The following is a 16327-nucleotide window of genomic DNA, read 5'->3' as shown; positions in this document are numbered from 1 at the left end:
CTCGCAGAGCCGGATCATAATCCGAGCCTTTGAAATTATTTACCCCGCGGGCCCGAACCGAACTCATTTCTTAAATAAAAGGTTCGGTACGATAAAAAGAAACACTTTCATAAATTTTATGTTTTCTAATATGGCGCAACTATTTGAGTCTTAGAAAAAAAATCATAAGATATTAAGTCATTCTTAAATCTTAAAATTGATTTAGTATTATTAAAGAACTAAAATTAATTTCATTAAATAAATTAGTTTTTTTTTTTACTTTAAGAAAAGTTAGGACAATAAAAATACTGTTTTATATAATGTTTTGCCAAGGCTTGAACCCAAACCTTGGGATCAGGGGACCGTTTCCCGAACCGACCCTACGGCTTGCTCTCTATATAAAATAAACGTTTAATGCCGGTATTTTTTGGCTACAAATTCGGGTGTGTGAAGCTGTAAATTTTTGTGCTACACATTTCATAAGTATTCGATATCAATTACACATTTCTAGAAACCTTTGGTCTTGATTGCATTGACGATGATCGCACTGTTTAAGTTGTTAGTGACAGGGGTAGATCATGTCCGTACCGATGTCCATACCCGTGTCCATGTCCATGTTGGGCTGCATTAAATGGCGCTTTTGCCTTAAATAAGTCACAATTGTCGGCAATTAATTTGAATTACGCGCGCTGTGTTGGGATTTTTACGAATCGACAAGACTCCCAACCAGAGCCAATTACAAGGGCCAAGCATCAAGCCCCAAGCTAAGAGAAGTAGTTGTCATCTTCATATGGACGATAGCTATATATGTCTGTGCTCACTATATATACATTATATTGTAGTGATTGTGATTGGCTTTAATTTATTGGCGTGTTCTCACTTTCACTTTGATTGCATTAAGTTTTATCTGTTTCATTTTGTTTTGTGGATAAATCAAGATAGACTCAAAATTGTTGTTGTTGTTGTTAAACTCATTAAGTTCCTACATTTCGCTATTATTTTAAGGATAATAATCCTTAAACCTAAAACACGCAATTCATTTCAATTATGGTTAAATCTTGAGCTTCCCAAAACAAAACAATAATTATATTAATGAATACGTCGATAACATTAATTTATATATAGAAAGGGAATATTACCGAAAATGAACCGTTATACATCTTGTACCAAAAAGGTAGTTGAATAATCATGAACCGAAAACCGAAACGTTTATAGCACTAAAAAATCGAAGCGATAAACCCAAAATAAATACACCGATAACCTCGTTTCGGCACGTACCGGAAACGATTTCTTTTTCGGTATTATCCTCTTATAAATAAATTAATATATATAATATTAATATAATATAAATAAAAAAACAGCAGTGAAAAAAGTAAATAATTAAACAACTACTTAATACTTTTTAATAAAAAAAACTAGTGGGAAAGGCTATAGTCGAGATCTTGACCATAGGATACCCGTTACTTACTTCAATATATATAAAAGTACTTTAAAGAAAAGACTTGATTTGCTCTGAAAACCTTTATTCGCCAAAACTGCCGATCTTGATGCGATTCAGTGGGATAACAGATAACGTTAATTATAAAAAAAAACGTGTTATCTTAAAAACTGTGGGTGTGGTAGTTTTTCGCGGTTTGCGGAGGCGGAGGGGGGCATGGCTTACATTTGAAACAAGCTTGATCTGCGTGAGGTATATAGAAATATGTGTGCCAAATTTGGTTACGCTAGCTCTTATAGTCTCTGAGATCGCTTTGTTCAAACAGACGAACGAACGGTTTCTCGCTATTTGCGGGGTGGAGGGGGCGTGGCTTTAATTTGAAACAAACTTGATCTGCGTGGGGCATATAAAAGTCTGTGAGTGAAAGATTAGTATCTCTATCTCTAATAGTCTCTGAGATCCTTTTGTTCATATGGACGGACGGACGGACGTACAGACGGACAGACACACATGGCTATAACGACTCGGCTATTGATGCTGATCAAGAATAAATATACTTTATATAGTCGGAGATGCCTCCATCTCCCTGTTACATACATTCCAACGAACACAATATACCCTCTTACTTATTTTTTTAGTAACGGGTATAAAAAAACATTACTAAGATGCACCAATTCCTGACGTTTTAAAATTGGTCGGATTAAAATATTCCCTCAGGCTAAGCTGAAAACAATATTTGAATTGTTAGCCTTGAAAGTGACTCCTGTTTTTTAAAGTTTCTTGAAAACGAACAATTAAGCAATAGAATCGGATCAAACTAGTGCTAATCAAGAGCAATAAGTTAAGCCTTATTTTTTAAATGGAGTTCTTCCTACAAAAGAAAATATGATGAGAGTTTGAGTTGTAGATTTTCCAAAATACAAGTATTGTATAATAATAGCAAGTATGCATTTGATACCCTGAGTAATATTAAATCTTTTGCAAATAGCTGATAGATAGATGGGTGAATTCGTATTGCTGATGATCGTTTGCTCGTTTGGGTCAGAAGTCAGATACACGTCCGCACATCCGTTGTTTATTTTTTTCAAGCATGCCTAGTGTCTCATCATGTGTAGTACTCGAAAAGAGCCAAAGGGGGTAACAAGTGGGCATCAAGTGGGCAGCGGGCAGCAACTGGAACCCCAAAGTGCCATAGAGAATTAACGAAATATGAAAAACTATACATCTTTGTCATGTCGGGGCCTGAGGTCTCGGGGGTCTGCGGTCTGCGATCTGCGATCTGGGCTTGGGCCTGAGTCTGGGTCTGGTTCTGGGTCCGACCGACCGACCGACCGATCGACCGACCGACTTGGAGACATTGTCTCGTTCCGTGGGCTGTGGATTTCGAAATGCTTTTGCTGTTGTTGCTGCCCCGACAGCCGACAACAAATAGCGACAGCAGATATGGAACTAAAGTACAAAAACTATTTGATATTTTATGCGGGATTTTAAATTGATCTTAACGAAGCTTAATTGAATGCATTTGTATTGGTGAACTGTTTTCCTCGACTCTGGACTCTAACAGTGTCTGTGTGCGTGTGTGTGTGTGAGAGAGTGTTTACGCCATATTGGAATTTCGTTGTCACAGATCACAATCGCAAAACGACAAGCGACTTATATATTCATATGTATTTATATGTGTACACTCAGAAAATAAAAATTAACTTCGTTTTAAACATTCCACTTTGATTTAAATCGCCATAATAGTTAGAAAAATGTCTATTGTTTGGAATTATTTTTCTTAACTATATAAAGTTAAAACATAAACAAATTTTTTTTTTAAGAAATATCGTTTTTAAAATATGGACAAGCGGTTTTTTTTCTAAGAAAAAATAGGGTTTTCGCTTTCAATCTTTTCTAAATACTAATGCGAAATTTACCCTTGTTAGCTTTACCAAATTTTTTTAAATTAAGAAAGTCTGCCTGTGAATTTAATATGGATTCGAAGCCCTGATATTACATTTCGGAAAGGTTAGCTACATATTTCAGAAATGTATTTTCAAATATAAAATGCATATCAACCTTGAAAACAATTCAAAGGCGAATATCTGAATTTCAGGGTTAAAAATTAATCGTTTTTTTTCTGAGTGTACATATGTGGAGAAATGCATAACAGAGTCAATGTATGTATGTATTGAACATACTTATATGTATGTAAGTATATCGTAATACAATGTGATAATATTCCACTGGAGACTGAGAATGCTAAATTCTGAATTCGGAATGATGATGATGCTGAGTAGTGACTGTCACTGAGTTCAAAACAAATGTGAACAAGTGCGACGTCGGTGAGTGTGTGTCGGTGTGTGTGTCAGTGTGTGTATCTTAATGGTTATGGAAAAAACATGAAAGATACTCGCGATCGCACTCGCATTCATCAAAAGCTTAGGAAGCGCACTTTGGTTTATGTGACAAACTGTACCAAGTTTCGGTTTGCTTGATGGAGAATTGAAACTGCGAAACCGTGCACTAATATAAAGCAGCTTATAAATCGACTACCGACTATTAATAGGAATACCATTAACTTATTTACTACTACTTTTATTATATGCCCTTTATCCCCTATTGGGGCATGGTCTGATTCACAAGTTTCCTTCTCTGTTTCCTGTCTTGCGAGTGTCTTCTCCAGTTGGTAACACCAACACCAGACTACTTCTGCATTTATTTATTTATTTATGTGTTTGTTTGTGTGTTTGTTTGTTTGTTTATGTTTATGTTTGTTTGTTTGTTTGTTGTTTGTTGTTTGTTGTTTATTTGTTTGTTTGTTTTTTTGTTTGTTTGTTTGTTTGTTTATTTGTTTGTTTGTTTGTTGTTGTTTATTTGTTTGTTTGTTTGTTTGTTGTTTGTTTGTTTGTTTTTTGTTTGTTTGTTTTTGTTTGTTTGTTTGTTTGTTTGTTTGTTTGTTTGTTTGTTTGTTTGTTTGTTTGTTTGTTTGTTTGTTTGTTTGTTTGTTTGTTTGTTTGTTTGTTTGTTTTTTGTTTGTTGTTTGTTTATTTGTTTGTTTGTTTGTTTGTTTGTTTGTTTGTTTGTTTGTTTGTTTGTTTGTTTGTTGTTTGTTTGTTTGTTTGTTTGTTTATTTGTTTGTTTGTTTGTTTGTTGTTTGTTTGTTTGTTTGTTTGTTTATTTGTTTATTTGTTTGTTTGTTTGTTGTTATTTATTTGTTTATTTATTTTATTTTGTTTGTTTATTTGTTGTTTATTTGTTTATTTGTTTATTTTATTTATTTTATTTATTTATTTATTTATTTGTTTATTTGTTTATTTATTTTTTGTTTGTTTATTTATTTATTTGTTGTTTATTTATTTGTTTGTTGTTTATTTATTTATTTGTTTATTTGTTTATTTATTTATTTTATTTGTTTATTTATTTGTTGTTTATTTATTTGTTTATTGATTTATTTATTTATTTATTTATTTGTTTATTATTTATTGTTGTTTATGAACTTTACTGCTTTAATTAAATTTGAGTAGCTAGAGCCATAGACCTATAGAATTATTTAATATATAAATTCCAACTTCAAATGAATCTTACTTATGACAATATATTATTATTTTTAATTAATTCTCAAGTCAAGATTTTGACTTTGACTTCAGATATTTTCAAAGTCGAAGCAAAAACAAATGAAATAATTCTTATGTTAGTTTTAAGTCCTGGAAATAAAGTTATAGATGTCAATTTAACTTATTAATCATTTTCCTAGTTCATGGTCGAGGGGTAATTAATATTAAAGGTTCGGACCAAAAACCCCAGCCTTGGCTTAAATATATGCCCCGTACATTTTCCCACTCAAATCTTAAACCTATTGTAAGTATTATGCACTTCATCCCTGATTTTATTGAGTTAATTAAGATTTAATCGGTGATCTTAAGGTAGCAACAGAATTGTCAAGGTCTTGGTTAATTACTGACTTTCCCCTTTGCCCTTCAGCCTCCTGAGTAAGCATCTCAACAGTAATTGACTCTTGATCTCTCACAGATGCTATCATCGTTGACTTTTCTTAACCCACAAAGCCCTGAGACAGCAGGACATCCCAGTTTCGAATTCAATTTCAATTTCAGTTTCAATTCTCATACCCTGTCGTTGTTCGCTCCTCGAGGATGGTCCCGCACCATAAGAGTGCCCACATAATTGGCGCAATCGCAATGCAAAACGCTGTCTGATTATTCACACGCAAGAGTTGAGACTTTGGTTGGGTAGCATCATTCCTCTACTATATACACTGATAAAAAATATGTTCTAAAATCAAGATTTTGGTTTCAAAAATAAGAAATGCGTCGAGAACATAAAGTTTTTAAATTAAGAAAACACATTTTGGTTTTAAAAACATTTGGACTAAGACCAAGTTCATATTATAAGAATAAATGCTTTTATTATAAGAATGAATGTTCCTAAAATTTAAGTCAAAAAATAAAAAAAAAATTAAAAACAATTTTTAAATTTATAGTTAAAATTTTTTTATAGTTTTAATTTTGTTTTATATACATTTTATTATGTGCTTGGTAATTTTAAAAAGATTGAGATTCGAACCGGCGCCCGCTGCTTTTAACTGAAGCGGCGTCTCTAACCAGAGTTCCACGGGTGCACTATTTTTTTCATATGATGTAGTACCATACTAACAATTTAAGATTTTTATTCTTGTATTAAGAACTTCGATTTTTTAGATTAATATTCTTAGTATTATTAATATGGTCTTAAAATGGTCAAACTTTAAAAACAAAATATTCAAGATGAATTTTCTTGATTTTAGAAGTAGCTCTTTTTTTTCAGTGTAGTGCCTGTACTATATACATAGTTGTTTATGGGGGGTGCGTTCTTCACTCAACGCCGATCGCGTGCACATTTTCCGTTCGCGTTTTCGTACCGATTCCGATTCTGTTTCCGTTGCCCGCATTTTGAAACCTGCAAAGACAAATCCATCGACATTGCCACATAGCGAGACCAAAAGTATCAAATTGTTGTTGTTGTGAGATTTTCATGTAGTTTGTGTGGAATTTGATGGGTTTTCTTTTTCGACGGTCAAAACGATGGGAAATAATTCGCTGATCCTTAAGCGTGATGCGAGTATCCTGGGAAGTTCAGGTTAAAGTTTTTTTGTTCCCTTTGCCAAAGGTCAATGCGGGCTTCAATACACATCGAAAGTTGGGATTGGGTGGTGCTGATTGAGTGGCAACTAAATAACTTGTGGGAATTTTGGGTAAGCAGTTCCACGGGACTCTTTTAAGAAAATTTAAGTATTTGTTCCTCGTGGTTTGCTACTATTTGATACAAGTTTTACATTTTTAAAGAAACAAATAATGATTGATTATTTTATTTTTTTAAGTTTTAATACCATTATGGGATTTTCAGAAACTTGAGTAATTATTTTATAAGATTTAAAGGTTAAGTATTTATATCTCAAGATTTACTTTTTTTTTTTAAACAATTTTAAAAATTTATTGATTGTTTTTTTTTATTAAAATTTAAACTTGAGTAATATATCTTTAAATAGTTTCACTATTTAAATTCCATGTGTAAAAATTTTTAAATATTATGGATAAAAATATTTATTGATTGTTTTATTTTTTAAAATTTAATAATATTGAAGGGATTTTCAGAAACTTGATCAATATATCTTAAAATATTCAGCACCCTTCTCAACTTTTATACTGATTTAACGACCTTTGTAACCTCCTATTCAGTTTCACTATTTAAATTCCTTGTGTGAAAAACTTTAAATATTATGGATAAAAATATTTATTGATTATTTTGTTTTTTAAAATTTAATAATATTGAAGGGATTTTCAGAAACTTGATAAATATATCTTTAAATATTCAGGACCTTTCTTAGCTTTTATGCAGCTTTAACGACCTATGTCACCTCCAATTTACTTTCACTATGAAATCTTTATAAAATCGATGCAAACAATCCATAACATTGCTCTGACTTCTCATCTCATAAGTGACCAGGGTAATACCAGCATTTGTCCAAAAGGTCGCACTCGCAACTGAACGTGCGCCGATCCTTGGAGGGTGAAATTCAGTCACAGACTGAGGGTGACACGCGCAGAGAAACTGACTAAAAGGTCGAAGGGAAGCGTGCTGCGATCCTTAAAGTCTCGTTTCGGTGGTGGGAAATTCCAACGTTCAGTGTTAGACCCCTATTCGATCGTCTGTCGCGTGATACTTCCAGTTGGACTTGTGTTTATGTTGGGATTCCTTCTGACCAAAGCTAATCGGAAGCGCAACATTTGTGGACATGCAGGCAGGTGAAGGGAAATACTCGTACATTTTAATAATAGAGGGCAAACAAGGCGAGACATATTAGGAATGTGATGCTATTGTAAATAAAAGAGGGACTACTAGTAAAATGGAAAACAGAATTTAGTATGGAAAATAAAATGTGAAATTTAGTTATTGTTATTATGAGAATTCTGTAAATGATGCCGAGGGTACCTTTTTTGAATTTCGAGCATTAATGTTAAAATTAACAATAAATCCAAAACGTGGATACAAAAAATTAAGCACAAATTAAGAAAATATAGTTCATAAACTTATATAGACTTCATTCATTAATTAAAAGCTTATTTGTGCGAATCGTTTTCAAAACATTCTCAATAGATTCTACATAATTGTAAATGATTCTTCAAGTCTGAGTGTTTTTATTTTTTTTTTGCTATTTTTTATAAAAGCGTATACTTAATACTAAAATATACAAACAAAAATCGATCGTTTTTTTTTTCAAAACATTTTTTTTTGTTCGGAAGTATAGTATATTATGTAATAAAGTACGGTAATCATTCTATATACTAGCGAGTAATATTAGCCATATTATAAAAAAAAATTACTTTTCTAGAAATATTTGCTAATTTAGCAAAACTCTATTCATAGATAAATAAGCAATTGTTAATACAAAATATTATGATTTAATATATTTTTTTTTTGGATTAAAAAGATTGCTAATGCCGGGATTGCTACAACAGATTATTTCTTAAAAATAATGTTGACAGCATATTTATATGTTTTAACTATTTTAACTGTTTTATCAAAGTTCAATTTCAGCAAGGGTATTCAAGAAAAAAAAGTTATTTCATTGAACAATATTATGATCTTTCCCAGGACTTGCTCCTGTCTGCTGATCTGCTGGCAGAATAAATTTAGTAGAGTGCCAGCTGTAGTGCTGCAAGGGGAGGAGGAGTATCAGATTCTCAGGCGAAAGAAAAACCACACCCCGCAGTTGTTACGAAAAGTAAAAGCAAAAACAAAGGCAAAGCCAAAGGCAAACGTAAAAGCAAAGGCAAAAAGTCACACGCGCCAGCATAAAACAGAAAAATAGCACACACGCGCAAACACACACACACACAAGCAGTGTCGCTGTCGCTTGCTCACTCAATGTGCTCTCTCGCTCCGTCGCTTCGCTGTTGCTGGTGGCAGCCATAGCTCATCGCTGATTGGTCGAAACGGGCTGCGCGGCGTCTCTGCCCGCAAATTGGTATAAAAGGGCAATCATCGCCAGTTGTGGGCTCAATTAAGGCCACAGGCATAGACTCGTACGGTTCAAATAGTGTGCGAGCAGCGTTTGCATACAGTGTTCAACAGGAGCAGCAGAAAAAACCAAAACACAAAAAATCAACTACGGCAAATGTTTTTGCGCGTGCGCCAAAAACTAAATACAATTAATTAATTTACAACAATTAGTGAAAATTGATTTTGATTTTCGTTTTGGTTTTGCGCGCACTTTAATTAATAACTAAATGGATTAACACTTGAGCAACAAATAAATCAACTAATCTAAAACAGTTTTGGGTGCTTGTGATTATTATTGTGAGAGTGTGTGTGTGTGTGTGTGTGCGAAATGGAGCACGCCAGTTTCGACGATCAGATCTTTGGCGACTTTGGCAGCGGTCCACTGAGTCCGCTGGGCGCCAGCAAACCACTTCTGCCCACATCCACAACGACCATCCAGCACGGCACTCTGCATCCCGTTATGCTCGGCAGTGTTGTCCACGAGCTGTGCAGCCAGCAGCAGCAGCAGCAACAACAACAGCAACAGCAGCGTCTGCCCGACTGCAACACCATCCTGCCAAATGGCGGAGGCGGTGGCTCTGGATCTCCCAACTATGCACAGAAGATGGATTTCGGCAATAAGATGGGCTGCTTCTCACCCAGCCAGAAATATGAGTATATAACGACGCCACAGAAGCTGGTCGAACAACAACAACAACAACAACAGCAGCAGCAGCAGCCTCAGCAACATCATCAGCAATACGCCGTAACTCCTCCGCCTTCACATTCGCATACACACAACCACAATGGAATGCTGCATCATAAGCCACAGCAACAACAGCAACAACAGCAGCTGGTGGGGATTATGAGTGATTATCATACGCTGAATGGCAAGTTAGATTACTCGCCGAAGGATCAGTATGAGCCACAGCAACATGTCGCTATGCATCTGTACGGCGACAGTCCGCATCATAGTCATGGCCATGCCCATGTCCTGCCCCATGAGGATGCCAGTCTGATGGAGCCCACTCCGCTGCTGCTCGCCAATGGCAACGCCACGGGTGGCAAGCATAAAAAACCAGAGGAGATGTGCGGCCAAATGGAGAACTCAAGTGGCACAACCAATGGCAGTGCCACTTCCAGCAATTCCACCAACAATAACAGCAACAACAACAGCAACAACAACAGTGCCAACAACTCCGCTACTGCGACCAATAACGGAGCAGGAACAGCGGGCAGTGGAGCGGTGGGTGGTGTGGGAGGAGGCATTCCTGGAACAGCGGCCAAAAAGGACAACAGCAACAAGAAGAAGGGCGATCCCAATGGCATTAAAAAGAAGAAAACGAGGTGAGTTAACAACTCAACGACTCAACGAACAGCCTTTGCAATTAACTTAACGACGGGAAATCTATGAAATTATCTGATAATTTATATCAGCGCCATGGGGCGTATGCGTAATATTCGCATGATAGAAAGCAACAGGAGGTGAAATGAAATGAAATAAATATTAAAGCAATAAACTTACTACAATTCTTACATTTCTATAAATCAGAAAAGTAATTGTTTAGAACTGAAACTAAATAGAAATGAAAATATATAACAAATTAATAACTCAGCTTTTAAATAATCTACAGTGATAGAAAAAATGTTCTGAAATCAAGATTTTGGTCTCAAAACTAAGACTTTTGGTCTGAAAAATGCGTCGATGGCATATTTATACATTCCTTACAATTTAAGATTTTTATTCTTGTAATAGGAACTTCGATTTTTAAAATTAATTTTTTTAGAATTATTAATGTTCCTAAAATGGTCTTATTTAAAGAATATAATATTTAAGATGATTGTTCGTGATTTTAGAAGTTGGTTTTATTTTCAGTGAAGTTTTTTATTTCCTTTTAATATTTTATTATTTATTTTATATAATTTTATTAGCTTGACTTTTTAAATTCAGAAGTTCAAAACAAGTTCAAGTTTCTGAAAATCATTTTTATTAATTTAACCCAGCTAACCAAAAAAATAGCAAAACAAATTTGTAATCTACGGTCAATTGTAAGATGTTATCACCAAAAAACCTTTGGAGTTGTAAAATTTTGGGTTTTTAGTCCTTGAATGGATGATAATTATGTTTTCAGGACAATGAAATTGAAATTTTATGAAATTTTGAAAGTTGTGGTCCTAACAAGAGTTCTTAAAACCAAATTTGTCAGGATCAGAAGAAAATTAATTAAAATAAAAAAATTAAAGACATGCTAAAAATTTAAAAAAAAAATATATAAAATTTTCAACTTCAAAAGTGGATTAAGAATTGATTTTTGGTTTCTTGGTAAAAACTTGTTAAAATTGACCGTAGATTATGAATTTTTCATTTTTCAATTTTTTTGGGCCCCCTACAATCGATGTACAGTCGCGATAAAAGTAAACTACTTATACATTAAATTTAAAAAAGGCTGAGTTTAATATTTAATAGGAATAAAAGGAAACATTCGAATTTTTCGTTGTTTTTCAGGAATAAGAGTGCTCAATTCTCGTATTAGATATATTATATTGAGTTAAGGATATAATAATTGGGAAAAATAACGGTTTTACAGTTTTCCGAGCACCTTGAATTAAACTTTCTTTTAAATTTTGTGTGTATTTGCAGAACGACGTTTACGGCATATCAGCTGGAGGAGTTGGAACGAGCGTTTGAGCGTGCTCCGTATCCGGATGTGTTTGCGCGCGAGGAATTGGCCATCAAGTTGAATTTGAGCGAGTCCCGAGTACAGGTTTGGTTCCAGAACCGTCGGGCCAAGTGGCGTAAGCACGAGCCACCCCGGAAGACCGGATACATTAAGACAAACACTCCGCCGACGGCGTCGCTGAACAGCACATTGGCGCCACCTTTTGCCAGTTTTCCGCAGACGACAACGGTGACTCCGCCGGGCAGCATGGACAGCTGGACAAGCTACCAGACGCCGTACGAGCTGAGTCCGCAGTTCGGACTGCTGTCACCGGCGCCCAGTCCATATGGCACCTACTCCGGACAGTACGGCACCTACGTCCACGAGAGTCAACTTTTCTCGATGCGGCACTTTGACTACGGAAGTCCGCCGCGCATTGAGATGAACGGGGGTGGGGGCAGTGGAGGAGGCACAGGCGGAGTCAGTGCCGGAGTCGGTGTGGATGTGGCAAGTGAGGCGGTCAATGGCTATCAGACGACGGATCTGCAGCAGCTGGACGGAACGACGACCACTCAGCAGCAACTACCGGACGGAACACTGGTAACGGTACATCAGCAGCTCAATGGCAAGTATCTCAGTCCGGAGGAGGCCAAGTATGTCCAGGTTCAATGTCAACCGCCGACGGGATTGGACAACAATTCCGCTGCCTGTCACATGGAGGCGCATCATTACGTCAGCGCAGCAACAGCGGCAGCGGCCGCAGCAGCAGCAGCATCCGCATCCGGCAGCGATGACAATGACAGTGGCTTGCATACTGTGATCAAAAGCGAGGAGCAACAACAACAACAACAACAACAGCAACAACAGCAGCAGGCGCAAAATTATGTTCTGCCGCCTTTTTTGCCCTAAGAGAAATGCTCACACACCGACGCCAGCAGCAGCAGCAGCTGCGACGCTTTGCGTCTGCCGCTGTCAGCGCAAAAGTACGCTTCAAGCGGCCATTTTGAATAACTCAGTTCAAAATGCCTGTGTGTATGCGTGCATGTGTGTGTGTGGAGCATTTCAAAGTGTCCTAAAGTCTTAGCAAATGCCAATGTAGAGAACATAGTGAAGTGATTAACAAGGTGACATTCAAATTCTCAAAAAAAATACTTTTGCTTGAGTTCTAATTATTCCTCTCATTGCCTTCTTAATCATTTCACCATGTGCCAATGTCAAGAACAAACGTAGAGCAATTATCGATACAACTGTTATATCGAGTATAACACAATCATTTGCTCATTGTTGCCATAGGTTCCTTTTAGTTTGTATGCATAATTAATTAAGCTAAACAAAAAACGACAACAAAATCGACAAGTCTTGCCAAAACTTAAAATCATTAATTATTATTATGGTTATTTTTAGTGTCTAGTTCTTAATAAATCTGTTAGTTCTCTCCGTTGAACAACGATAACCCGAGTATGCATTCCAAATGTGCCTTAATGTGGCCAGAATTGTTATATAAGCGATTTAGCATTGTTTAGATTCTGGGCACTGACCTTACCTTATATTAAATTCACTAATTATAAATAAAAATTAAACTGTTGTGTAAGTAGACAATAAAATGTTTATATATTTGTATAATTGGCTCATTGGCTTTACAAAAAATGTTAATACTTATGTTGTTCGCATTTCGAGTCGATAGCTGCTCCGTTTCTACGTAAATCCTTAGATTTAATTCAATACTATAGTTATTTGCAATGTACATACATATAAATACACATATTAACAATATACATATGAATATTAAAGAATAAAGTAACATATTTTGTACCACAATGAAAACAACAGAAAAAAAAAACAAAAAACAATAACACAAATAATAACAATATGGAGACTCATAATTTAGTACATTTTGTTCCTTAGCAAATTATGTGATGTATTTGTTTGTAGACCATAGATTTAAATTAGTAGCTAGCAGCCTAGATTTAAGCTTCTCTAAACCTAAGGCGTCGCATTAGCCTGATCCTTAACCGCCTGCCAATCGATGCCTTCGAAAAACGGATGAGCCTGCAGTTGATCATAATCCAGGCGCAGCTCTGGCGTCAGTTGAAGTAGTTGCTCCAACAAGTCACGTGCATTATCCGATATATCCAAAGCATCCGATGGATACTGCACACAGCCGTATAGCTCCAGATGGCCAGGATGTGTTGACTTGTAGGACTGCAATGACATACAGTGAATAAGAAAGAAGGCTAATCTGAAGATTTGATACCCTTGCAGGGATCTGACCTCAATCATAGACTGATAACTCCTATTCCGATTTTAAGATAAGATATTTAACGAAACAAAGTTTTTATACTTAAGGTTGATTTTCAACCGATCCTTCCTAAGGAATAATAATAATAATAATAATAATAATAATACACTCTGCAAGGGTTTACAAATAGTTGGCTATAAAGTAGGTATATTTTCTTAGCACAAAAAACTTAACACACTGGCAGAGATCTGTACTCAATTATCGACTAATAATTCTAATGTAAGCTATATAATACGCTAGTCCGACTTTAAGATAAGTTATCTAAAGAAACAACAAAGTTTTTCAACCTTAAGGTTGATTTTCAACCGATCCTTTCTGACTAACAGACGGACAGACAAACATGACCAAATGATAACACACTCTGCAAGGGTTTACAAGCAGTTGGTTATTAAGTAGCTATATTCTCTTACCACACCCAGAAGCAGCTGATAAAGCACCACGCCATAGCTCCACCAATCGGAACGGAAGCTGAGAGGTCGCTCCGGGGCCACAAAATGATCCGTTAAGGCAATCAAACTGAGCGCCTTGTGTACATAGTTGTCGTCGGAGGTGAGACCCTCGTTCTGATAGAAATATGTGAGCATTAATTGACCAGAGTTACCCAGTAAAATGTTTTCCATATGCAAATCACGCAATATAACGCCTTTGCCATGCAGACTGTGAATGGCCAGGGCCAATTCGCAGGCCCATTGCCGGAGACAGGCCTCCGGCAAGCGTTTGGCAGTTGTTTTGCGTCCATGTCGTCTGGGAGTCAGTGCACCCGCTTGCAAGCTGCTCAGCGTATGCGATACGGACTTGAGCAATTGCTGAGAGTTGCGCAATAAATCGCTAACATCGCTGTCTGCCGTCAGTGGCTGATCCTCCGGAAAGAGATCGGCGTAATCGCTGCATTTACTCGCCGTGGGCGTATAGCTTTGTATGTAGTCATAAAGGCGACCTCCCTCCGCCTGCTTGAGCAGAAGGAAGATCTTCTGATCCGATTGAAAATAGGCCAACAGTTGAGTCATATACGGCACACGCTGGGGTAGAAAGATGCTTTGTGTGGGTGAATTGCTCGCGGGTTTCTCGATGCCCTTCATGACGGCCGTCGGCTGTGACTGCGGCTGTGTGATGCACTGCACCTGCATGACCCGTTGACCCAATACTTTGAGCACCTTGTACTTGGCCAACTGATTCCAAGCACATTCCAGCTGCTTGACATTATCCACCTCATCGATCGATAGCTGAAACTGCAGCTTTCTGGAACCACTGCCGCCGACGGAGGAGCGTATGAAATTGGCATGAATTTCATCGGCACGCGCCAAATACTTGGCTATCTTGGCCTTGGCAATAAACTTGCGATCCTCATTGGCATCATGCTTGGCGCCAACGAGCAGCAGCTCAACGCCACGCTTGTACAGCTTATGGGCCTCGTCATACTCCAGATTAACCTCCGCCTGCACGGCATGACTGAATTCCAAGGCCGCCTCATAAATGTAATCGCTATCGTCGCTCTCCACAGATGCCATGGGCGTTAGAAGTCGCGTATAATCGCGTTTCGACTGTTTCTCCTCAGCATCAAGAGTGCTGTTATCTTTATTAGGCTGCTCATGTTGCTCGTGTGGTTCGCTATCAATGCTCGGCTTGTCGCAACGCGGATCCAATGGTGTTATGCCATTAGCATCGTGTGGATCGTAGGGCAAATCGAGTTTATCGCAAATTTCAGCAATCGCTCCGCTGCCAGGCGGCTTCAGAGATCTCTCCACATACAATTTGCGCAGTGGCGATGCATTTGGTGATTGCGCCTCGCTGAAGAATTGTGTGAATGTGTTACACTTGTACAGCACCGGATGCTGAGCGGCGAAATCAAGTAGCTTTAGTATATAATCCTTGCGTCGTTGTATGACATCCGCATCAAAGCGCTTGAAGTAACTGCTGTCTGTCGGCTCCGGAAGTTTTCCAGGCAGTTGCATACTCTTGTGCCGGCGACTGAGCTCCCTATGCAGTCGCTTGATCTCATGAAATCGCTTCCATACGACCAGACAGGTCAATGCCTGGGGAACTGAGCGGGGGAATACCTGCAAATGTGGACATCTCATGTCAGTTATTTTTTCCAATACTATATATCCAAGCTGCTTACAATCGATGTAATCTTATAAATTGTGTAGCCTCCCTTGTGTTGTTGTGTGTCGGTTACAGTGAAACTATGTATCCAACCTCCCAAATTCAGACTCATCTTGGAAGCTGACGCCACTTACTCCATATCCTACCAATAATCAACTGGGATTCACCAAATTCTTCTCGTAGAGGTAAGCAATTTGATTTATCAATCGTATCTTGCAGCTGTTAACTAATTTTCTGAAATTTACAAATACTGCTTGGTCAATATAACTTACTATTTCATTAAATTTCACCCCATTTAGAGCTGTCCGCCGGCGATATACTTACTAT

At 37.1% G+C, this 16327-nt stretch overlaps 2 protein-coding genes across 2 annotated transcripts; one reads left to right on the top strand and one right to left on the bottom strand.

The window, feature by feature from the left end:
* Window positions 1-9287: 9287 nt before the first annotated feature.
* Window positions 9288-13197, top strand: LOC117782660 (transcription factor mef2A). Its single transcript, XM_034619686.1, has 2 exons — window positions 9288-10285; window positions 11580-13197. Exons 1-2 carry the CDS (start codon window positions 9288-9290, stop codon window positions 12505-12507), a joined length of 1926 nt encoding a protein of 641 aa, XP_034475577.1. The 3' UTR covers window positions 12508-13197.
* On the bottom strand, window positions 13187-16234 carry LOC117782659 (ribosomal protein S6 kinase delta-1). Its single transcript, XM_034619685.1, has 3 exons — window positions 16017-16234; window positions 14308-15954; window positions 13187-13800 (listed from the first exon to the last, which is right to left on the bottom strand). The coding sequence occupies exons 1-3, from the start codon at window positions 16110-16112 to the stop codon at window positions 13582-13584; spliced, it is 1962 nt and encodes a 653-aa protein (XP_034475576.1). The 5' UTR covers window positions 16113-16234; the 3' UTR covers window positions 13187-13581.
* Window positions 16235-16327: the final 93 nt, after the last annotated feature.

The sequence above is a fragment of the Drosophila innubila genome (genome assembly GCF_004354385.1).
Source record: "Drosophila innubila isolate TH190305 chromosome 2L unlocalized genomic scaffold, UK_Dinn_1.0 5_B_2L, whole genome shotgun sequence".
NCBI lineage: Eukaryota > Metazoa > Arthropoda > Insecta > Diptera > Drosophilidae > Drosophila > Drosophila innubila.
This window is presented reverse-complemented; position numbering and strand designations above follow the sequence as displayed.